Source organism: Cryptomeria japonica, chromosome 10 (genome assembly GCF_030272615.1).
Source record: "Cryptomeria japonica chromosome 10, Sugi_1.0, whole genome shotgun sequence".
Lineage (NCBI taxonomy): Eukaryota > Viridiplantae > Streptophyta > Pinopsida > Cupressales > Cupressaceae > Cryptomeria > Cryptomeria japonica.
Genome location: NC_081414.1, coordinates 624049618 through 624076192, shown reverse-complemented (window position 1 = coordinate 624076192; position 26575 = coordinate 624049618). Strand labels below are relative to the sequence as shown.

Genomic DNA, 26575 nt, shown 5'->3' with positions numbered 1-26575 from the left:
TCTAAGGTCTTGCAACTCGTTCATGCAAACATTTGTGGTCCCATGAACACTCCATCAGTCACTGGAAGCAGGTATTTTCTATTATTTGTTGATGATTTCAGCAGACGCATGTGGGTTTATTTTCTTAAGCAGAAATCAAAGGTGTTCACCATGTTTCAAACGTTTAAGGCCTTAGTGGAAAAAGAGTCTAGCTATCAGATAGTCACTCTTTGGTCCGACAATGGAGGGGAATTTTGTTCTACAGAGTTCGCCAACTTTTGTGCATCACATGGTATTAAGCATCAGCTTACCACACCTTACACCCCACAACAGAACGGTGCTGTTGAGCACAAGGACCGTACAGTCACTGAGATGGCTCGGTCTATGTTGGAGAATAGAAATGTTCCAAAACAATTTTGGGCGGAAGCGGTCTTCACTGCAGTCTACCTTCTGAACCGGTCTCCCACAAAGGCCGTTAAAAAGATGACTCTCGAGGAAGCTTGGTTTGGCAAGAGGCCCAAAATTAGTCATTTGAAAATTTTTGGCTCTACAGCTTATGTTTGGATTCCAGATGCCACGCGCACCAAACTGGATCCAAAGAGTCAGAAATTGATGTTCATCAGCTACAGTGACAACCACAAGGCATATCGGCTGGTTGATATAGACACTAATCACCTCATATTCAGTCGAGATGTAGTATTTGATGAAGACAGAGGGCCTTTTCAGCCTTCCTCTCCTGATTTGAGCACTAAGGATCACCCTCCAAAGGCTGTAAGTATGGGTGTTCGTCTTCCCTTAGCTCCACTTGATGGGAGGGATTTAGTTGACTCTGAAGTTGTGGGGTCTCCCAGGCATGACATTGCACCCCCTGACTTTCCTCAAGATCTTCTCGATCTACATCCAAAGGAGCTTGCTCCAGATATTCCAGGCACTCTTCATCCTGCAGCAGATGTTGGTACTTCTACTCTCCGGCCTAAGTGGTGGGCCAAGACCATTAGTGATCTTCATGATGATGAGCTCATTGAGGGTAGATCTGTTAGAGGTAAGAGCAAACAACACACAGTTAATTTTTCTCTTATGGCCAACATTCACAATATTTATGAGCCTCAAACATATAAAGAGGCTAAAGGTGTACCTGAATGGGAAAAGGCTATGGCAGCAGAGCAACATAGTCTTCTGAAAAACAACACTTGGGTATTGTCTGATCTTCCTCCAGGAAAGAAGCCCATTGGCTGCAAATGGGTGTTTAAAGTCAAGTATAAAGCTGATGGAAGCCTTGATAAGTACAAGGCTCAGTTGGTGGCAAAAGGGTTTTCATAGAAGGAGGGCATCGACTATGAGGAGACATTTGCTCCCACAGCCAAGATGAGTACCATTAGGCTTGTCCTCGCTCTCTCAGCTCAATGGTGATTTGCAGGAAGAAGTCTACATGACGCAGCCTCCAGGTTTCAAGGTTGCCGGTAAGGAACACCAGGTATGTAGACTAGTCAAAGCACTCTATGGCCTCAAACAGGCTCCTCGTGCATGGTACATCAAAATTGATAAGTACTTGATTGATCAAGGCTTTCAGAGGAGTCCTTCAAATCCCAATTTGTATGTCAAACATGCTAGTGATGATATTCTATTTCTAGTAGTCTATGTTGATAATCTCATCATTACTGGCAATGCAGCACATCTGATCATGCAGGTCAAACAAAATTTGTGTCAGCATTTTGATATGACAGATTTGGGACTTCTACATTATTGTCTCGATGTAGAGGTTTGGCAGACTGATAGCCACATATTCATTTCTCAGTCAAAGTATGCCAAGAGCCTACTAGATAAGTTTCGTATGCAAGATTGTAAACTTGCATCTACACCTATGGAGATAGGGCTCAAATTATCAGCCAAATCAGATTCACCTGTAGTGGATGAGTTTTCGTTCAAGCAACTAGTGGGCAGCCTCATTTATCTCACCGCCACTAGACCTGACATCAGTTATGCTATGAGTTATATTTCTCGCTTCATATCAGCCCCAAAAGTTGAACATTGGGTTGCAACGAAGCATGTGGTTCGATATGTGAAGGGCACTCCTGATTTTGGCATTCTGTACAGCAGAAGCAAAGATCCTAGGCTGGTTGGTTTTACAGACTCAGATTGGGTAGGTTGTGTTGATGACAGAAAGTCAACTTCTGGGTATGTTTTCAGCTTGGATACAGGTGCAGTCACATGGACCAGCAAGAAGCAACAGGCAATAGCTCTTTCCTCGACCGAAGCAGAGTATCGAGGAACTGTTAAGGCAGCATGTGAGGCAATTTGGCTACGTAGGATGCTTGCAAACATGCAAATGTCTCAACCAGGACCTACTCCCTTGTTTTGTGATAATCAAGGGGTTCTAAAATTAGCCAAAAATCCAGTCTTCCATGAGCGGACAAAGCATGTGGAGCTTCATTGTCATTTCATCTACCAGCATGTTGAAGATGGATCAGTGATACTGCAGTACATTCCTACAGAAGATCAGACTGCAGATATCCTCACCAAGTCCTTGAACCCGGCAAAGTTTCTCAAATTTAGAGGGCAGCTTGGTGTGATAGATAGCATGACCATTAAGGGAGGGTATTAGAATATTTAATTATATTTTAGTCACCTATATTTAGTTCCTTGTTTAATGGTCATTTAGCTTTTTAGTTAATTAGCTTTTAAGCTTTATTTAGCATTTAGCTTTTAAGCTTTACTTAGCATTTAGCTTTTTCTTTTTAGTTAATTAGCTTTTAAGCTTAATTTAGCTTTTAGCTCTTTAATCTTTTACTTTAACGTTATGTTCTAATTATAGAACATCGTCTTGTAACCTCTATATATACGTATGTATATCGTTCAATGTAATCATCCGATTATTGAATCATTCATTCAATTTATTTTTCATGGCCATACCTTCACATGGTACCCGCACTAGCCAACATCTCGTGTCCTCCCTGCTTGCCCATGCCATAGTTCATTAATATGATGGTCTCCTCTTATTTAATCACTAGCATAAATGCCACATATTCCACTCCCTTGAATGCCTAGTCAGCAAGGGCTTGACGTAGGGATGTGACAGGTGGATAAGGCAGCATGGATAGGGAGGGCAGTTACAAGTTTACCCACAAAGCACACCACCTCATATGGATGGCAGATTGCCACATGGGACCGAGAAGGATGGTATATCTGCTCTTGGGCTTAGTGTGGGGACAGCTTCAGGTGCCCTATCATGTTTCTCATCAAAGCCCTATTATGGTTCAACTCCAATTAAGCATTATTGTGTAGCTATTATGGTTCAACTCCAATTAAGCATTATTGTGTAGTTTACCAAGATTTGAGATAGAGATGAATATGAGCTATCTAACCCTAGTGGAAATGATTGCTCTATGAATTGTATTTTCAATATATGTCTAGCATGATTGCAAGATCTCAACCAAGATCTATCTTGTTTTACATTTTGTAAGGTAAGATTATATCTCTAACTATGTTATGTTCCTTGTTTTTCATTGAACTTGTGATTCCAGGGGAAATTTAGTGAAATCTCAAAAAGGGGACATTACAATTACACCAAAGAACCAATGGATGTCCCTATAGGAGGAAAAGGAGCATCAAGAGAAGCCACACTGTCATCACAACTATCAAGACCAGCCCAATAATCAAGTTGCTTTTCGATATAATCATTATATGGTAGGTTATCATAATCATCAAGGAGCACTAGAATGTTAATAATAGGATAATCTATGAATAGAGAGTGATGTGGATCTCCATCGGTCCACCAAATTTTGGTCCAAAGAGTGTGTGGACACTCTATATGTGAGATGGAACATATTGTGTCAAAATCAGCATTGCTACCAATCAATCCTCAGACATGATCATTTATGTTTCCCCATGCTCTTTTCCAGTTAGGTATACTTGGTTCAAAGACAAGTCCATAGAGATGGGCAAGAGATGAAGCCACTTGAGATGTTTCAGAGGTCATCTTGCCAAAGCTTATAGTTCTCTTTGTTCAAAGAGATAACAAAAGGATGAATTGAAAAACCCATGGTTTTACAATATAAGACTCCTTATATCAGATTAGAGATCAAAACATGTGAAATTGGAGCCCTCAAAGCATAAAAATGGTCCCATATTTTGCAAAATATCCAAAGCACATGTCAAAACAGAAAAACAAACATCAAACTAAAATAATAGGAACCTAGGGCAAAACTAGGAAAGATCGTATATTTGTCGGCAATGTATACAAAACCAACTTTCCAACCCCTATTTGTTTGCAAAAATCCAATACCATATGCCCATGTTATGGCTCCTAAAAAAAAAATAGCCCATTTATGCCTTAAAAACATAGCCGGCAAAATGCCTTAAAATTAGCTCCTTTATGCCTTAAAAAATGTGTCTAATACCATTGGGGTAGAGTCCTAGTGGCACCACCAACTCTAGCTAAGTGATGATAATAGGATTTGGTGATGTGAAGCAAAGTCGTGTCCTAGTAAAGGGCTAGCAAAGATCAAGGGGGCACCACCTACAAGGACTAGCGCTCCCAACCTAGCATTTGAAGAACAGATCCTAGGTGATGAATTTGGCTTCGTACAAACCTCTATCGGTAGGTTCAAGTTAGGAGGAGCCCATATAAGCATATTCAAATCAGCAGGAACCTATATAAACATATTCAATCTAGTTGGAACTGGTACAGACAAGCTTAGATGTGTATAGTACAAATCCATACATCACTCATCAAGGTTACAAAGACAAGTTTGACTTGGTAAGTGTATTTAGCATACAGCACAAAATAACATAAACAAGTATACAAAACAACATATCCTATATATAATTAAATATGCTTTATAGTCCATTTAATAAAAAAACTTACAAAAAAAATTATAATTTATTTTAAAAATAAAACAAAAAAATCTCCTTTCAAAAATATAAATTGCTAATCCATAACAAATACATATGTTATACAGAATAGCAAACTGTATAGGGAAATAACAATTCAAATAAGCCCTAACTCATTTTACAAGTTACAATTTTTAATCACAAATAAGCCCTAACTCATTTTACAAGTTACAATTTTTAATCACAAATAAGCCCTAGATAAGCAAACTAAACTCTAATTCATAAAAAATAATAGCATTACTAAAACAAAGTTTAAACTTAAAAAATTTCATGGTATTTTCCCTTTGCTTGTACCACAAGAAACCAATCGCCATTGATGGAAAGTGCAAGTTTCCAACCAAGAGGTATATGCCCCTCTTACTTTTTTTTGTTTGTTTTATTTATTTTCATTGTTTTTTAATAGAGGAGCATGAAAATGGCAGCCAACGGAAGAGAGCTACAGATTTCTTTAATTTTCTTTTAACATATAGTAGAGCATGGAATGCTCTACTATATATTAAAAGCCCAAACTGTCAAGTCAATAAATGAGGGTGGGGAATGCTCATTTTCAGCGAATCAACTTGAACAACTGAATGACTGCAAAAGTAAAAAAGAAAAAATTAATAAATCCCATTTGTTTCAAAAAGCAAAAAAATAGGTCAAACAATCATTGACTTCGATTTTTTTTTAAATCATAATTTTTTAACTTAAACAAATCGTTAGCCAGGATGGTGATTCCCAATTAATCACAATTTTTGTCAAAAATTTTCCTTCTTTGACAAGAGGTATAGATAGCTTTTCATAGCATAATGATGTTTTTGTAGGCATGTTGTATCAGGTTGTACAAAATGAATAAAATTACTATGTTGTGTTTAATTACTTCTATTAGACATCAGCTTCAATGGTGTAGAGCGAGAACTTTGCAAGCCTCAAATTTTGCAAATCTAACTATGTTTGTCCATGTGCTATGTTGGCTTTGTGTTAATCTACCTATGATAACCGATTTGAGAAAGTGTAAGTGGGTTTTCCCTTCATCAAAATTTTGCCCAAATCTATTATGTGATGTCCCTTGTCTATTCATCAGGCTTCAATATCCCCCATATGTTCATCATGCTCCAAAATCTACAAAAGGTCCAAAAAAGCCTAACATTGAAGTTGTTTGGAGCCATTTCTTTAATCTCTCTATGTTATCAAAGTTTTCCGTTGTCGGAGTTGTCCATACAATCATATCCTTCCTACCAATCCCAACAAATTGCTCATAACTTTAGAATATTAATCTTAACTTGGTAAAGGTTAACTATTAATTTGTATTATGTTTGAGATATTCCTTTGAAATCCCTACATGTTATTTGTCTTTTGTGTCATCTCAAACATGTGCGAGGACGACTCATTTCTTTTAATTCCTTTATTAAGGCATATTAGTTTTCTCCTCCTTAGGAGGATTTTGCCACATTGCACACACATAGCACGAATGGTGGCATTCATAGAGATGGGAGTTACTTTGTAACTCCTCTCCTCGTCACTATTTAAGAGATGCTTCTCATTTCATTCTTCACTCATGTTATTGTAATAAGCTTCTTGCTTAATCTCTCTCCCTCTCTCTTTTTAGGCTATTGCCATTCATAATCAATAAAGGGTTTTTTCTTTGCTTTTTCCCCTTTCAAAAGCTCTTTGGTAATATTTTTGTAATCAACAAACTACTTGGATTTATTTCATTTCTTGCTCTTATAATTCCTTTCAATACCCTTGTTGAAATTTGTTTAAGCATTGGTTTTGTCGAGCTTTCAAGTTGTTGGAATATTTTTCCATCCATTCCAAATCTGAATTGTTGAATTTTGCCTTAAAAAAATCTTGCATCGACAAGTCATTAAAATCAAGCATCAAATGTTACCTATTCCCTTCCATCTTCGATCCCTAATCCCCAACTCTTGCCTTGAAAGTTGTTCCCTTTGCTTTTTGCCAAACTTTTGGACTTTCCCATCCTCAAGTACCATTTCTTTGCACCCTACCATCTCAATCCTCTACCAATTGAAAAATTGCTAAGTGTTTCAAAGCATAGTTTTAAAACTCGTGGACTCGCCACGGACTCGCGAGTCCATGGGAGCCACGAGTCGACTTGCCAAGGACTCGCGAGGCGAGTCCTGGCGAGTCCATCTGAAAGACTCGCAAGTCTTTTGCAAGGACTCACGCAAGTCTTTTGCATGGACTCGCGAGTCTTTCAGATGGACTCACGCGACCCAGAAAAAAAGTCATGCAAGCTTTAAAATTGAGTTTTTTTAAAAAAAATTTGCCTTCATTTGGCATAACTGAGGGAGTGAAAAATAAAAGAAAAATAACACGCAAGGGGCGCTGCCCCTTGACCCCCATCGAAAAATATAGGGGGAAACTGTGCCGATGGAAGTAGGGAAAATTTAACCTCCGAGTCTGATTAGCATTGAAGAAATCTTGGCATTATACATTTTAGAGTTGAAAGTTTGAAACTATGAGTATGTGACATGTGTAATGTTTCAATTAGCATTGAAGAAATCTTGGCGTTATACATTTTAGAGTTGAAAGTTTGAAACTATGAGTATGTGACATGTGTAATGTTTCAATTATGGCTCTTATGCTCTCTAAATGCATTAATTTCTTTATGTTTTTTTGTAAAACTACGGTTTTTCTTTTTGCCGAGTCTTTCACAAGTCTTTCATGAGTCCGAGTCCGAGTCCAATTTTTGGGTTTGCCGAGTCCGAGGCGAGTCCGAGATTTTCAACTATGTTTCAAAGTTTTAGACTTGATCCTACATGCATGCTTTTCCCTCCAGCTTTGGTTCCCTGATGCTAACATCACCCTCCATTGAAGTTGTGAGCTAATCTATATTTGCTCACATCATCATCACCATAGTTGAACTACTCACCAAGGCCTGAAAAAAAAACTCGGGAAAAAACTCGGCCAGTACTCCAAAAAAAACTAGGCAACTTAAAAACTCGCTTAAATTTAATTAGAAATGCATTTTTTTTGCAAAATTCAATGAGAAGATGCATCCAATGAGTCAATAAATGAGGACACAAAAGAAACAAGCTGAGTCTAGATATATTTAAATGCAAAGTGTGTACAAAATCGCATCCTCATGAGGAATGTTGATGGCTGGAAGCAAAATAGTAAATAGTTTTTGTAAAACTAAAAATAAATACATCATTACAATTACATCTTCCTCTTCCCAGCTCTAGTAAAAACTAGGGGAGAGGTAGAACTAGAGGATCTAGTCCTAGAAGTCTGTTGTGGGTGTGACTGTGCCTCCTCGCTCGATATGTCTAGCTCGGGTTGTGGCTCGTCCTCCATCTTGGACGAAGCTATGTCTCTACCTGCTCCTAGCACTAGCAATGACTCATCCTCCTCAATGTCATCCAGTGTGAAACCAAATCCACCCCCTTCCTCATTCAAAGTTGAAAAAAAAAAAAAACTATTAGGATTTGAAATTTTTTGAAAAACTAGAGATTCTTCAAAAAAATAGTGAAAAAATCAACAAAACTTGTCAAAAATAGTGTTAAATCTTGTTCCAATGACTTAAAAACAGTTTTGACTACTTAGGAATGATTTTCTATTCATCTAGATGCAACAAAAAATAAATAAAATGTTTTAAAAAAACATAGAAAAAAAATCAGAAAACCTGCCTGGGAATCTGATTTTTCTTCAAAAAACCACTTCAAATCCGCTTCAAATTGGCAAGAATAAGTGGAAATCAGTTTGCAAGTGTGTTGGAGTGTGTTTTCCCCCTTCTCAGCAAAAAACCAAACATAAAATGATAAAATAAAACCACTTTTGGCTGTTTTCGGCTTATGAACACAGGTGGCCGAATTGTTTTGATGGACTCACCAAGTTTTTTAAAAAACTCGGCGAGTTTTGCCTACCAGTAAAAGTCGTATTTATACACCAGGCAAAAAAACTCGGCGAGTTTTAACTACTCGCCTATGATCATCACATCACCTTTGTAAAATGTTGACATCATCCATTTTTTTAGTTCTCTACTAACATCGCCCTTTCGCACTTCAAACTTTTTTAAGTCCATCCGGCCAAAGGATCGAGCCACCCATTTTCCAAGTTACTTCCCCAAACATTGACTCCATTTTCAATATTTTTCACTCTTTTAGAATCAAAGTTCTAGCCCACCCTTAACCCTATACCCATTTCTTGTCACTCTAAAAACAAAAAATCCATCAATTCCTTCATTTAGCATTTTAGAGTCAAACTTTCAGCCATTCCTTATGTCAATACCAACCATAAGGTCTTATTAACTTCTCAACCCCAACATCCCAAAAAAATTGTTTTTCATCAAGGTTCCTTTTTCTAAAATTCTCCATTCTACATCCTTTCTTCACATGAGTTCCCAATTAATCTTGATCCCTCGCACTCCAATTACAGGTATATGGCATGAGTTCCCCCAACATCCTAAGTCTAACATTCTCACCCATTTTTTGCCAAATTATATACAACTCATTGGAACAACCAAGAAAGCCACATTGTTGGTGTAAATTATGTCTCATAATTACACTTTACTTAAGTTGTCTTAGGGTAATGCATTTCATATTAGTTTGGATATGAGACACTTAGAGAAGTGTGCACATAGGGATGATGTATGTAGGAGAAATTCCACCTTTTGTGGTCTTATCTTCTTGTTAAATTCCACCTTCGATGGATGATCCACCTATTGTGGAATATTTTATTATTTCTCCTACCTACCCCTCCCTATGTAATGTCCCCTACCTGATTAATATAATTAATCTATTTCAATATGCTAAAATTGATTGAGAGACTAATCATGAAGCCAATCATTCGTATTCTTCAATTTATTAGTTATTAACAATGCTTATTTATTTTCCTCGTTAGATGATTAATTTCATTATTCAAAGTTCTTAATATAGATATTAGACCCTGCTACTACTCCAGTTTCAAGGGAGAAGGGTTTATGTATGTTACCAAAGCGCTTAGAGACCAAATACGATAGGTTCCCTCAAAGTTTACAAATCCAAGCCCTTACCTATCGTGGGTCTATACCCTCAAGGCTTATGGGTCATTGATCCCCACCCTATCTTGGGACTTAACCTATTGCTTGGATTTAGACTGCCCCTCTTTGGAACATCTCATTCCCATCTTCTTAAACACTGCCAGTAATAACATGATTTAAACTATAAGTATACTAGTTTCTTATGTATTATGAATATATATGGAATTAAGTATGACTGTCATACATATTGCAATCCATATTAATATTAATATTTATTCTGCATAAGAACATTATCGGGCTTCATATATTAAGCATACTTATTAAACACATCCCCATGCATACCACCAAGAACAAGGATGTTATTGCCTGTAACTTAATAACAGTTCTGATCTGATATGATCCATGGTGCCGTTACTGGATACTTTTTATTCCTTTCCTTTATATCTCTCAATGTGAGGGAGAAGTCGCACCTCTTCATCATGTATGCCCTTTGGCAAGAGACACGCCCCTTTCACCATTAGCACCTTTTGAAAGAGTGCAGCTCTTCATTATTTCTGCCCTTTGAAAGGGACATAACCTTTCATAATCAGATCTGCACTTCTTATTTAAATCAGATGTGCACTTCTCATTCCCAAATTATCCCCCCTTCAAATAAGTTCTCTCCTCCCTTTTATACCTCATATTTGGGGGAGTCACAACTTATCATTTCATGCCTTTTGACCATTCATTAACTTTAATCAGATCTTAATTGTATTTAATTATACTTTTATATTTTAATTTTATTTTTGATCTTTTGTATTTTAATTTTATTATTTATCATTTATTATTAAATTATATTTCAAGGTGAGGACATTACAACCTACCCTTGTTTCTCATTGAGAAACATGTCATGATTATGTGCTCACATATTCATATGGCCTTGCCTTTATAAGCAAGCTCATCTCCATTGCCTGTAATTTAATGATCCAGTTGATAGTATTTGCATCTTGATTAGAATATAGTTTATTCTTATCAAATCTATTCTCTCTTTTGTGCTATTCATTGTGCTTTAGATCTTGGCTATATTTGACAAATTCTTACATGGTATCAAAGCCTCTAGGGCTTCATTGGGTAGTCTTTTTGGAGACAATTTGGAGCATTCATTTTTTGGATCTGGGGAGTTTCGCATTTAGAGAGCATCCTATGGTGATTTCGACCTCACCATTGCGTCCGGGAGGCCGTTTCCATGAATTTTGAGTATAAATTTGCCTATATTTGGTAAAAATTGTTTTTGGGGCTTTGGAGGAATTTTTTACCCAATTTGGGTAGTACGGTACGATTTTCAAAAATAAAAAATATATATATATTTTAAATTTTCTGCAAAAAAATATTTCAATTCTTATTTTTTCAAATATTCGCAGTTATTATTTTTAATTGTAAGTGTTTTTATTAAAAATCAAAAAAATATATTTGATTTTCTTGGGGGGGTACCGTTAACCCCACCCCCCATCGTACCTGTCCCTGCGAAATCTGCATGGTCGTACTAGACACTGCTCAGTTTTCAGGCGCTGTGGCTCTGCATTTTCCGGCAGCCCCTTTCTCTAGCCACTAGTCTTCTCTCGGCAACTCCCGTTTTCTCCTGTGGTCTTCTCCCGACAGCTCCAACCTCCTCGTGCGCACCACCATGCCGCCTCCCGCCCTTGACAACCTCCTTCGCCAGCCCTTGCAACCCCTGCCATAGCCACATCAAGCCCCATCGCCCTGCAACATCACCTTTGTCGTGACGCCACAGTGTACAAACGCCGCCACGTGGCCTTTCTGCACTACTCCACGCGAGCAAACATGGCAAACTACAATCCAATCACACATCCTCACAGTGTTTTCTATTGAAGCCATGTGGCTCATTTCTATTAGCACACTTGCGCAGTCTGTTGCAAACAATAAAGACACGCATGCAGCCACATGCCACATTCAGATTTGTCCACGCAAGCGGACACTCAAATATTTCATACACCTAGTCACTTGTACAGTGTGCCACGTAATCTGACACGTCAGCGACCACCTCATCATTCGTACTGTGCCAAGCAAGATGCCACATCGACGTTTCGCACATACCAGTTAACTTTTCGTATGGACACGTGTTCTGCCATGCAGTATTCCGTACATCCATGTCATCAATATGGACCAATCAGTGTCTGGCACATTTCAGATCCGTACTATACGGACAGTCCACACAAGCATTGAGCAAAAGTTCTTTTGACAAGCAGACGAGCGTAAAATTTAAACCCATTATATGATGACATCAGCACTGCATCAACCCCTTTTTGAAAATTTTCAGCCCCTCTCCAATGAGCTTTTTGGTTTTGCACGAGAACTTTGGAGACCCATAACTTGCTCATTTTAGCTCTTTTTTGGTGCAATTTTTTTTAATTTGAGTTAATTTTTCGTGCCCTTCAAAGTGGTGGTGGATTTTTCTGATTTTGACGGACAAATTTTTCAAAATTTCCAGTTTTTCACAACTGTACTTGTCCAATCCTTGATTTTGCAACTTTAGAGGCTTCGTTTGAGCTCATACGACATCCTTTTCAAGTTCCATTTTTTTTTAAGTGCATAATTTTTCTTCTACTTCCACATGGTGCTATCTATTTTTCACCATCTTGAGTAGAAATTGTACTTTCAATATTTGGTCATTTTTGGACTATTTGGTACTTGTATTTTGCTTGAATCTCAACTTAAATCTCTTGCAATATTTTTTGAAGACTCTTATAGCCTATTTAAGGCAATTGTAAAATTGAAATCAAAAGTCCATTTTGCCATTTTTGCAAGTGGCCCATTGTACACGCACTAAGTATAAAGTGTCAAATCATCATTTTTTTATTTTTTTGGGGGGGGGTTCTTTGATTGAGTGAATTTGGGGGGGTGTCTTGTGTGATTGTGCCTCTCTCTATCTTGTGTTTTTTACATTTTGGTGTTATGGGTTCTCCTAAATTTCCACTTCTAACCCCACATAATTATGCATCATGGAAAATTAAAGCATGGAGTAAGTTCATGGAAAAATGACTCATTCATTATGTAAATAGAACAATAACAACACCACCTGATCCTAAGGCTGGTCCTAATGCTCAAGTTGAATGACTCACTAAAAACTCTATGGCACTTGAAACCTTGAGAAAGTTGTATCGGATGACCTCATTTTTCACATTGAGAAATGTACTACAGTTAAAGAGGCCTGGGATATTTATGTCAAATTGTACGGTCACGTATATGAGATTAGGGGCTACAAGCTTGATGGTGAACTCACAAGATTGGATCCCAAGGATTTTGATACAATCCAAGATTATGTCATGAAAGTAAATGAGCTAAGAGAAAAGCTTAAGGATTGTGGCATTGACAAAAAGGATGCTCGATTGGCTTACAACTTGTTGGACAAGCTTCCATCAGAGTATACAACCTTTGTTTCTAGCTTTCACACCCATCAGTTAGCTCAAGGTGACTCATACACTCCACCATCCTTTGATGCATTCACGAAGATGTTGATACTTAGAGCAATCTAAGTTGACCAAGATGGGGATTCTCAAATCTTCAAAGTCACGAGCTTTGGTGGCTAATAAAGGGAATCAAAGCAATCAAAGAAAAGGCAAGAACCAAAAGCAATCTAAGCCAAAGCCACAACAAGATGGAGCACAATCATCCTCTCCACAACAAGGCAACTCTACAACCACACCTAAGGGGAAATCTTATAAGGAGAAGCTTTTTTGTGCATATTGCAAGAAGTCGAGACATGATAAACACCATTGTTACAAGAAGGATATTGATGAATTGAAATATCTTGAGAAGAATGGAATCAATTTGCCTTCTAGAATGTCTACTTCGGCTTCTTCTTCCAAAGAAAAGGATAAAGCAAAGGATCACTCTTTTGGGTCTAGTAAGGGACAAGCTCTTTGTGCTACTACAAATCATGATTCAGGGAGATGGTTTCTAGATTCAGGAGTTTCTCATCATATGGCATCTTCACAGTCTATGTTCTCTTCATTTGAGCCTTGCAGCATGCCACCAATTTTGATGGGCAATCACACATATATGAATGTGATTGGGAAAGGATCTATTGTCATTGGGGATAACTCCTTCAATGATGTGTTGCATGTACCCCATTTGACAAACAATCTTCTTTCCATCTATCAGATCACTCATGGGGCAACAAGGAAAACTGTGGAGTTCGCACCTGATTCAGTTATCATTAGAGACTTAGAGACTAGAGCTATCATTGCTACAAGGGTGGTGGATCATGCATCTTGGTTGTACTCCTTTGCCGAATTTGTCCCTATTGATGAGATTGATTCTTCACATGATCACACTTATTGTGTTGATATCAAGGAGAACTTTGGGTATTTGAACTTGGGTGTTCTCATTTGTGACCTCGTTCTTGAGACTTGCATTTTGTCTCCTCCTATTGATATCACATCACCTCTTGCACCTGATTATGCGGATATTGCAAAATTTTTGCCTTCTTGTGATTCAGTGTAGCAGGATATTCCTTGTCTTCCAACTTCAGTTCATTGGGATGACTACTTGACAGACATTGCAGGTTTGTTTGTGGAGTACTACATTGCAAAGTTGGGAGACATCATTGATGATATTCATCTTCTCTTTGATGAAGATGATCCTTCTTCGATTGTTGCAAGGGAACACTCTAACCCTCTTGTTCATTCTCTACATGATCCTTCTTTTGAGGTTGACATGATTGTGGATACTTATGTACAACATTTGGAGGAGGTCTCTTTTTCCTTAAAGGAAACATGTGAGTCTTTGGATCATGTTCTACATTCATCTCCACTAGATCTTGGAGTGCCTTTTTCAGCAGTGTGGACTAGTACACCTGATTTGGAGGGGGCAACTTTCAGCATCAACATGGGGACACTTGAGTAGTTTTCAGAGACTCCATACATCTTGAGTTTTTTTCCTACACCTTCCCTTCATGATTGGGGAGACTTCATGGACACACATTTGGTTTTGTTTCTTCCTAAGGGGAGGAACGTTGTTCGACGATTGTGGAGCAATTTCTTCATTCAGTTTCAAGCTTCTGCCATTGGTGCAAATTCTACATTGAGGGGGGGCTACTTGGTCTCTCTTCTTCTCTCTTGTGGGGGGGACTTTTTCCTCACATGGGGTTTTCTCCTTCTCATACTTCTTTGAGAGTTCATTTGTATAGTTTTCATCTCTCTTTTGGGGGGGAGTTTTTTCCCATTGGGTTTTTCTCTCTTTCTCCGTTTGTGAGAGATTGCATTGGTTTGCATGCATTTGCATTTGTACATGGGTACCTAACATGGCCTCATAGCCGGGACCCATCTTGCATTGTTGACTTGAGTCTACATTCCCCTAAGTTGCACTTAAAGGGGGTGTTGGTGCAAATTATGTATCATAATTACACTGTACTTAAGTTGATTTAGGGTAATGCATTTCATATTAGTTTGGATATGAGACACTTAGGGAAGTGGGCATATAGGGATGATGTATGTAGGAGAAATTCCACCTTTTGTGGTCTTATCTTGTTGTTACATTCCACCTTCGATGGGTGATCCACCTCTTGTGGAATATTTTATTATTTCTCCTACCTACCCCTACCTACCCTTGTTTCTCATTGAGCCACATGTCATGATTATGTGCTCACATATCCATATGGCCTTGCCTTTATAAGCAGGCTCATCTACATTGTATGTCATTTAATGATCCAGTTGATAGCATTTGCATCTTGATTAGAATACAGTTTATTCTTATCAAATCTATTGTCTCTCTTTTGTGCTATTCATTGTGGTCTAGATCTTGGCTATATTTGACAAATTCTTACACACATGGGCACCAAAAAAGGGCTTGACATTCCAAAAAGGTAGTAAATGCTAATTGAGATGACATTTTTACTTCTTGAGAATTAAGTGCAATTTTGGCACACAATTTGAACAATTTCAATGACATCTTGCTGGAGATGAATATGATTTTCAATTGTTGGCTAAAAAGGCCTTGGACTTACCAAAACAACACCCAAAAACCATTATGCCCAGAAAGCACAAAACTGAGAAAGAAAAATGTCATGGTCATGTCGAATTCATTGCAACTGTTGAAATCTTGCAAGGAGCAGATTCTCACACCATCTCGAATGGTTTTCATAGCAGATCTCCATGCCCTAATTCCATATCTATGTAAGGGCACTTGTTATTGATTGTGAAGGATTGGGCTTTTTGCATCTGTATGGGAAAAGCTCATTAGGGTTGACCTATATCTCATGCATAACATCTATGTATGAATGTAACTCAGATTTTAAAGTTTGTTGGCAATTTCAAATAGCATTGAAAATGTGTTTTTCAGAAAAACAATATAGGACTACTTTAAGCAATCATGGGCAGACTTTACAAGGAAGCAAAGAAGATCCAACCAGCATAATAAAATGAATTTGGATAGCATAAAAATTTGAGGAAGCTACATGCAGATAAGCAGGAGTCAACTGTGCAAAGTTTGATTTTCAGGACCTACAACTACATGGCATTTCAAAAAACTTTAGTTAATTGTTTAGCACCAAATTTAGCCTATGGTGCATGAGAAAATTGATAGAGCGGACATGCTTATCGTGTCAAGTTTGGACTTCAATTCTTTTTTAAAAGAACTCATTTTAGATTCTTATATTTATATCTTTTGGGATCCTTCTAGTTATATCTTGAAAGTTCAGTTTTCCAAGGAATGGATTTCAAGGAGATGAGCTTCAAAATGGAATAATGAATATTTATTAAAGCACTTCAGTTTTAAATTACCCGAGAATGTCAGAAAATCTAACAGCAGAACTGGAATTTGAAATTACAGAACTGCTACACACTAGATTTAAATTGAACATTTTTAATGGCTACAATCCATGCAATGACTATTTGCCAGAGTAGTGGTATTAAAGAAATGTTAAAAACCCAGGTTAGAGCTTTTCCCTTCCTAATTCAAAGTCTTACCAGTCAGATTTATTAGTTGCTGATCCTTAATCAAAAAGTGGATGAAACTGAGCTTAATCTCCATCTTCAAAAAACATATTGAGATTGACCTGAAGAAAGTGCATATGAAATATGAAGCAGAAGCTTCCAAACAAGCGGAAGCATAAGAGTTATACTTCGTATTATTACTTCAACTTCAATCAAAATGCAATTGTTTGTGTCATTTCAAGCCATCAATTGAGGAATAGAATGCACGCACCAATGTCATTGGAAAAGAAATACAAGACAGAAGCAGGGATTTTAAGTCCCATTGGTGGCTGGTATACATCTCATCCATCAGGTTTACTGTTTTTTGTTTTGACGGCTCCTCTGCTTAAAAAGTTGGAATTTACTCTTGCTAGCCAAACAGACATCTACAAACTGGTGGTTGGCAAGCTTGATTTGTGGACTCTTCCCCTGATTCTCATTCCAGCAATGCACCCTATCACATCTATGGATTATGCAAATATTGTGTTGTGAAACCTGGTTCTGTACACCTTTGTATAGTCTAGCCTAATTTGTGGATTATGAACTTTCATAGCCATCCCTTTTTTAAGTTTAATGAGATAGTTGTCAGGAATTCGCTTTTTTAATCTTAGAAAAGAAAATTATTGCTGCTTAATTTAAACGTCATGTAGGGTTATCTATCAATTACTTAAGAACATATAAGTTAACATATTTAGCAATTTCCAAGCTGGCCTCTACATTATAAAACTCAATCAGAGGAAGAAAATACAATTTCAATTTCCAAGCTGGCCTCTCCATTGTAAAACTCAACCAGAGGAAGAAAATACAATTTCTAACATTTAAAAATGGATTAGTAAAGCTAACATTCTACAATTTTGCATTCTATTACCTCCCACAAACCTCAATTAATGCAAGCAAACCTTGTAAACAATTATTTCTCAAAACAATTGCAGCAAGTACTTTTGTTGCCATGGTAGTTGGAAATGAGAATAACAATTTACATAAATAGTTGTACTATTATCTCTGAAAATGTTTTAAATCATGAAAATCAAGAGGGAAGGCTACATTAATAGAAACCTACCTATTGTAGCCAAAGTACTTGCACCCCTCTCAACCTCCTGTGAAACATGTGCCAGATTTCACAGTTAGCAATTGGTGAGTGATTAACAAAAAAACAAAAAAAAATTAAGAACGAATTTCAATTGACATTATAAAAAAATTTCTACACCCAGACAAGATAAACTAATTCAAAAAACAAGTTTGACAATGCCAAGAACACTGATAATGTTCACCAATAAAAAAATATTCAAAAACAAGGTACAATACAACCTGAACCATCATTTGTCGAGCTCGCCGAAGACCTTGTGTAATGCTTTCAGCAGCCACTGTCATTCCAGCCTTAGTTCTTACAAAGTTAACAAAAAAAGTATTAGCTGTTTGGTGTCTTAAGTACCACATAGTTATTCTCATAAGGAGACTTTAGAAAGTTTGGTTTTAGAAAGCATACAAAGGGTTAAGAAATATGGAAAAACTACAGCCACTTTCATATGCAAACAGTTAGATTTAGAGGAAACATAAAATTGCTTGATACATATTTAAACCATCCACTTTTAACTTTTGCAATTTATGCGCAATAATTAGTAGGTTAAGCTAGAGAGAACTAATGTCTACAATTACTAAGTGTAGATTTTAACTTGCTTGCAAAATAATTGGCAGTAATTTTTTCGAGGGCAAGAAAAGTAGCTTTTATATTTCTTTGAAAAAAGGAAAAACAGCTACATTCTTGAAGAATGCTTAGAAAGTAGTTCATGTAAACTCTTCTATAGAAAGATTAAAAGTAATCACTCAAGCAACACAAGAAAATAAGATTGGAAGAAGAAAAAGAGATCTGCATCACGCAAAGATCCTAAAAATCAAAGAGTGAATAAAAAGTACCTAGATCCCCCCTCCCGAAAATTTTGTTAAGTTGATATTTGAAGTTGCGCTTTGTTCTAAAAGATCTTAAAGGATGCATTGTGTATGAGGGTTCCCTCTTCTTGGGAATTAGATCAAATAATGAAGCTGAATGGAAGCTCTAGTTGCAGGAATGGTGATGGCAACTTTTCAAGGAGTGAAAAGAATTATTGTTGCAAGAGATTCCCTTCTTAAAGGTGATCAGCACACAATTATATTGAGAGGGCGGTGGGGATAGAGGGTAGGGGTAAATCGGTATAATAAAAACTTTTACTTTTTCAAAACTTAAACAACCACATAAGATCTAGCAACTATGCAACACAAGAGGAACACAAGAGGAATGCAGAAACCCTTTCGAGAGAAAACCACAGCAAAATGTTGCCTTTATAAAACTCCTTTACAAGATTTGTAGGCACCAACCTACTGGAGACACCAATCCCCATTGCTAAGCACCAACTTAGCGAGAGACACCAATCTCTCCTTTAGGAAGCAACAACTTCAAATCAAAGTTCTACCCTCTATGTTGAATCTTGAACAAATGATGGACATTATGATCTCCATATATTCACTCTATGATTCTCCTTTGCTCGTTAACCATAATATAAATATATGTGTATGCTTGCATATTCTTTCCTTATATTCACCTCATCTTTTCACATATTTATCAATCATAGATCTCTCATATATGCACCACAATCTTCTTCATTGCTCTACAACTTATTGCCCTTGAGATATATATATTCTATCCATGCCATTCTTCAATTATTTCCATATATATTTCTTCCCAAATCTGCATATATACCCTTTGTCATATCTGCTTATATACTATCCATTGATCTGCTGTTATACTCAAGAAAAATCTGCTCTTACATGGAATTATTTCTCATATTAATTTCTTACTTGTGCTCTAATGATAATCCTTCATTCCACCACAAAAATTCTGATCTAAATCTGCCGTAGATCTGCTCTAGCCAATTAAATTCTCATTTCAAAACTTACGTCTCTAACTCTCTCCTTATCTTCCTTATATACCCACACATCTCCTATCATGACAAGATGCATTCTCAAAAAGGGGTGACTATGCCCAGAGGAAGCACTCCTTCAAAGGATGCAACTTCATTAAAGGGTCGGAAGTCTTTATTAAATTTAATTTATTTCAAACCTTACTAAAGGTGCCAACATATGGAGAGGGCTCAACAGCTACAATAGAATTTATTTCCTTCATAAGAAGTCAGCCTTGTAAAGAATCTAAAATTAATTCATTTGAATTCCATCACTGCTACTGTCTTGTAATGAGTTGGCCAAGATTAATTACTTAATTTAAATCACCCTGTGGATATGGTCAGCCAACATGCTAATATCTTGATCACATCTCTTATGTCTAATCTGCCTTCAAAGTAACAACAAGCCACCATTAATCCATTGAGTCTGCATACTCGAACAGTGCACATACAGTCCTGTGGTCCTTTGAATACCCACCATTGCTTTCCATTCACTCTCAAATTTCAGCTGCTAACAGCAAACTACATTTCAATACCACATCTAGATCTTGTCATTCTCAAATCATCTTGAGGTCAATGACAATAAATGTAACACTCTTTCTTGACATTAGTTGACGATTAATCTTCTCACCTCTGACATCAATGACATTATGTCCAACAAAAAGATCAAGCCCAAGCTGAAAGAACACGTGACATGTGAAAGAAGCATTGTGGATTGGAGACAAAATTGTGAAGGTTGGTTATCAACAATGCAAGTGTAATCTGAACGCTGCTGCAGAGATTCTCACATTGTTAAGTGTAAGCACCTCTCATAGCACTTTATAGCCATCTTCCTAACTCCTCGGAAGGTCTAGATCATCACTAAAATCTCATGCCACCTTAAGCAGATCACTCAAGCTCTCTACAAATTGCTCCTAGGCTGGCGAACAATTTCTTTTTTGCCCATTCATGTCCTCCACTATATTTGTTATCACAGTTAAAACATAACCCTTTGGCCTTTTTCTCTTCAATTTATTGAGGAGTCAATCTAATGGGTTAAGGAAATGGTTGACCCAGATAGCTCTTTTTACTTATGCCATTAAACACTTGTCTCCTAGAAATTAAAAATAACTTTTCTGCTTTCCATACTAGGAAAAAAGAATCTAATATTGAATTAAACACGGGTACCTCAAGTTGGATGTGATCCTTGAGACCACCCAAAAATCTGGTATTGTATCTACCTTCAAGGATAGACTCTGGAATTGCTGAATATAATCCTTGATTGATCTTGTTTGACATAATTTAGCTAACTGGCTGAAGTAATTGTTTGCCACACTATCGCCATACAATGACTATAACTCCTCTATAAAATCTAACCAAGTGACCATTAGAGTTGTTGCACATATGGAAATTGATAACAAATAAATTGCTCCAGTACTAGATATAAGGAAGTTATTATCACTTTTTGTCCACATGGAATTTCATGAGCATCAAAAAAAACCATTTGATTTATCCAAGTTAGTGGATACTTGCCATCGAACTTGCATATATCCACCTTTAGTATCAAGTTCCTACATTCCATATGTAAATGTTATTGCAATTTCCAATTTAATGAACAAGTTATATGCTAGATGGTGTATTAAAGATTTTGGTATTATTGCTATGACAATAATATTATCGTCTTTCTTTTCTGCAGGTATGGAGGATGAACATGTATCGATTCCAATGTCATCCCTTTTCTTTTGAATGATGTATATATAGTAAGGCAGTCACGATCAAGTGGCACCTTGATCGGACATGTCTTTTAGACATGTCCGACCAAGATGTCACTTGGTCGTGACTGTCTACCGATTCACTTGGTGTTTATGCTAACTAATTGGTGCCAATGTAAATGATAACAGATCGATATAAACACACCCGATAATGAATCGGTGTCAAAGCAAATGATAACAGATCGATATAAACACACCCGATAATGAATCGGTGTCAAAGCAAACAAGCCCGATAACAAATAGCATTATTTATGCTATCGGGTTAATACCCCGATAGTATATTAATGCCGATTCATAAATGAATCGACATTAATATGCTATCAAGTTACTAGCCCGATAGCATTTAGATCGACGCTTAACTATGTTAAGCAGGTCGTCGATCTAATCCATCTTTATCCAATATCAATATCATAATTGTTGAGACATGGACCAGCTAGGACTCGAACCTAGGACCTTCCATACGTTGCTGGAGTGCTCTACCACTGAGCTACTGGCCCCTCTTGGACCAGTCCATCGTCGGTCCGGGTGTGGCTTATTTCCAACACCAACACCCCCCCTTAAGCCACACCTCTCGTGTGCTTGGGGCTCCTAGCCTGGACCTGGCTCTGATACCATGTTGAGACATGGACCAGCTAGGACTTGAACCTAGGACCTTCCATACACTGTTGGAGTGCTCTACCACTGAGCTACTGGCCCCTCTTGGACCAGTCCATCGTCGGTCCGGGTGTGGCTTATTTCCAACACCAACAATAATCAAGATCAATGTTACAGTCTAATAAACATATTCAGTTTGGAAAGCATAAATCAGATAATCTAATAGCATAGATGAGTAAACCAAAACAGAATAGAGGAGATTAAAGAGTTAGGAAAGTCTTATCTTGCAGAAGCTACTAATGCATTAACACTCCCTCTTAGCTTTGGAAGATAGATAAAGTAACCTGCATCACATTTCTTTTTCCATAATGTCAGTCGCCAAGAATATATATAATCTATACATATGATATGAAGTATCATCAGGACATAATATACAAATATAAAACATCACTCATAGAGTGTCACCTAACCATGTGATATAAAAGATTCATCATTTCATTATGACAAGATATCACCTAAACATGTGATATCAGTATTGCCTAAACACGCAATACTAAGGATAAACATATGAGGATGGTTAGATTCTCATCTTATCCTGGTTGTGATATGTGCACAAACATTTTATACAAATGTTTTATCACAACACCATCATGGCACATCCATGACATACCAGAGATCCAACATGATAACTGGTTTAGAGAATCATAATATCGTCACCTTATGATGTCTACATACAAGTGTTCATAATCTGAGAGATCGTCACCTCTTAGATATGAACACAGGGGGTGAAACCCAGAATGTCTCAACATGACAAAAAAAGCCTACACATTAAACATCTTATTTACAAAGCAGATTACCTTTCTATCATACCTAAACCTTTTCTGAAGTGATCAACCTTCACTCTGGAAAGTGGTTTGGTCAGAATATCTGCAATTTGATCTCCTATACTAACATATTCCAATTTGATCACATTTTTGTCTACCATGTCTCGTACATAATGATATCGAATCTCAATATGCTTAGATCTGTCATGAAATACTGGATTTATAGAAAGCTTTATGCAGCTCTGGTTGTCACAGTGGATGACAGTGGGTTTCATGGGTTCACCAAATAGTTCCACAAGCAACTTCCCAAGCCATACTGCCTCTCGAGCAGCCATGGAAGCTACAATGTACTCGGCCTCGGTGGAACTCTGTGCTACAGATGACTGTTTTTTGCTGATTCAAGAAATCATAGCTGATCTTAAACTGAAGCAACACCCTGAAGTGCTTTTCCTGTCAATCACACTCCCAGCCCAATCTGAGTCTGTAAATCCGTGTAGGTCTAGATCGACTTTCTCATATTTGAGACCAAGGTTTAGAGTACCTTGTAAGTATCTCATAATGTGTTTCACTGCAATCAAGTGGATTTCCTTAGGCTCACACATAAACTGACTTAAGGCATTGACTGCATAACAGATATCTGGCCTTGTATTTTTCAATACTGCCATCTGCAGCATGTTTGATTTTAAAAAGCCATTTTGATGAAACAACTGATTTCTTAGTAGGCCTAGGAACGATCTCCCAAACATCATTCTTCATAATGGACTGATACTCTTCAGACATGGCATCCTTCCATACTTGATGTTTAAGTGCATCTGATACATTGTTTGGTTCAGCTTTAGAGAGATCATTCATAAGAGCAACATAGCTAGTGAATTTATTAGGCCTTTTGCTTTCCCTGAAGGTTCCTGAAGGAGCAGCAAACTTCTGAGCTTCTGCTACAGTCTTGGTGGCCCATAGAGGTCTTTTCTTTAGGTTTTCTCTAGGTAGGATTGGAATTTCACCTATAGTTTCCTCAAGATTCTCCCTCTGAAGCTCAGGAGTAGGATCTTCTTCTATGTTAGGAATGGGGATATAGATTTCAGGCTCTATTGTACTTAGGGGTCTTTTGAAGGCTAAATCTTCTTCAAAGATTACATCCCTACTAAGTTCAATATTTCTCTGACCATGTATATATATTCTATAGGCCTTGGATGTTTCACTATATCCTACAAGTATTCCTCTTTTTCCAGAAGGTTCTAGTTTTAGTCTTTTCTCTTTAGGTACATGTATATAGACAGGACAACCAAATATCCTAAGGTGGCGGACATATGGCTTTAGTTTGGTAAATACTTCTTCAAGATTTTTATCTTCAAGATGTGAGTGAGGACATCTGTTTTGTATATACACAGCAGTGTTAGTTGCTTCTGCCCAAAGATTGATATTTAGATTCTGATCAAGAATCATGGCTTTGGCAGCTTCTACAATTATCCTATTTTTCCTCTCAGCTACCCCATTTTGTTGATTATAAGGTATTGTTAGCTCCCTCTTAATCCCTGAGTTTTTACAAAAATCTTTAAATAGTTCTGATGTGTATTCCCCCCCATTATCAGTCCTTAGGATTTTAATTGTATTTCCTGAGTAGTTCTCCGTCAGTGATTTAAACTCTTTAAACCTACTAAGGATCTCTTCTAATTCTTTACACTTCAGAAAGTAGATCCATGTTTTCCTAGAGTAGTCATCAACAAATATTACATAATACAAACATCCTCCTAGAGAGGGAACGGACATTGGTCCACATACATCAAAATGAACTAACTCTAAAACTTTGCTTGTCTTCCTAGTACTATTATGGGAGGCACCCTTGATATTCTTACCTAGGGCACATCCGTTGCATGGCTCTAAATGATATTGCTGCAACTTATGTAAACCTGTAACAAGGTTTCCCATAGATGATAAAGCTCTATAATTCAGGTGGCCTAGTCTTCTATGCCGGACCTCCTTTGCATTTGTTGCTTCATGAATTAGGGCTAGGTTAGGCTCTGTGCACAGCTCATACAAATAGCCTTGTCTTTGACCAATGACTTTAGCTTTCTTGATGGAATAATTTCTTAGCCAAGCCAACACCTTGTTCTCCATGAAGGTTACTCTATATCCATTATCTTCTAGGGCTGACATGGAGACTAGATTTCTCTTGATGCCGGGGACATATAGTACTCCTTCGAGTTGCAATGATATGCCTGTCTTCAGTTTGATGGTGCAGGAACCAATTCCTCTAACTGGATGTGAGGAATCATCTCCGATGGTTACTTCCTCATCATTATCCTCTGTCATGGAGTCTAGCACTTCTCTAAACCCTGTAATGTGTCTGGATGAGCCACTGTCGATCACCCAGGAGTTAGATTTATTTGATGCATGGCTTGTAAGTGCTGAGTAGAGGACATAGTTCTGGGAGTCATCTTCTCTTTTGGATTTTCCTGCTCTGGCAAATGTGGTTTTTTTGGCTCTCTCTGGACATTTTGCAACAAAGTGTCCGAACTTATCGCACCTATAGCATTGAATATGTGATAGGTCTCTCTTTGAAGTGTTCTTGCCTTGATGACCCTTCCTCTTCCTAAATTGCTTCTTCTTGGTTGTCTTATTTGTGTTAGTATTTAGAACTTGAAGGTCTTCGTCTATGTTCTTTTGTTTTATTCCCATCTTGTTCAATCTTGATTCTTCTTGGAGACAATCGTCCCTTAATCTTTCAAATTTAGTATACTTGGACCTTGCAATGATGCCTTGGACGAATGTACTCCATCCACTAGGCAACCCATCTAGAGCAATGAGTGTTAACTCTTTGCTTTGGATCTCGTAATCCAGAGTTGCTAGTTCGTCTCTTAGAATTGATATCCGCATAAAGTAGGCGTTGATTGTCTCCCCCTTGTTCATGGTGATATGATTTATTTCTCGTTTTAATGCCAGAGTTTGACTTGCATTTGATATCTCAAATGTGCTTTCAAGTGCTTTGAACATTTTATAGGCTGTCTGATGTTTTCTTATGATGGGCATTATGTTGTTTCTCACCCCATCAACTATTATTTTTATGGCCTTTTCATTTCCCTCAATCCATGTTGTTTTGTCAGGTTCATTTTCAGGTTGGTCATTTTTAGTTTGAACAAATGAATCCACTTTGTTCTCTTTTAAGATCATCTGGATTCTGAACTTCTAGGCTGAAAAATCATCGCCACCTCCGAGTCTATCTTCGAATCTGATAGCGCTGGCCATTAGAGAAATGTGATGTAGTATATAACCTTGTTCTTAAATTATTCACAAAATTGAATAGCCTCAAGTTCGATCAACATGGCTCTGATACCATGTAAATGTTATTGCAATTTCCAATTTAATGAACAAGTTATATGCTAGATGGTGTATTTAAGATTTTGGTATTATTACTATGACAATAATATTATCGTCTTTCTTTTCTGCAGGTATGGAGGATGAACATGTATCGATTTCAATGTCATCCCTTTTCTTTTGAATGATGTATATATAGTAAGGCAGTCACGATCAAGTGGCACCTTGATCGGACATGTCTTTTAGACATGTCCGACCAAGATGTCACTTGATCGTGACTGTCTACCGATTCACTCGATGTTGATGCTAACTAATCGGTGCCAATGTAAATGATAACAGATCGATATAAACACACCCG

At 37.4% G+C, this 26575-nt stretch overlaps 1 protein-coding gene across 1 annotated transcript in view; it reads right to left on the bottom strand.

The window, feature by feature from the left end:
- LOC131029976 (uncharacterized) overlaps positions 1 to 26575 on the bottom strand; it is a 41970-nt gene that overhangs the window by 7887 nt on the left and 7508 nt on the right. Inside the window, exons 4-5 of the mRNA XM_057960661.1 lie at positions 18112 to 18187; positions 17864 to 17900 (exon numbers count right to left, since the gene is read on the bottom strand). Of these exons, the coding sequence (XP_057816644.1) occupies positions 17864 to 17900; positions 18112 to 18187 (113 nt within the window). The remainder of the gene's footprint in view (positions 1 to 17863; positions 17901 to 18111; positions 18188 to 26575) is intronic.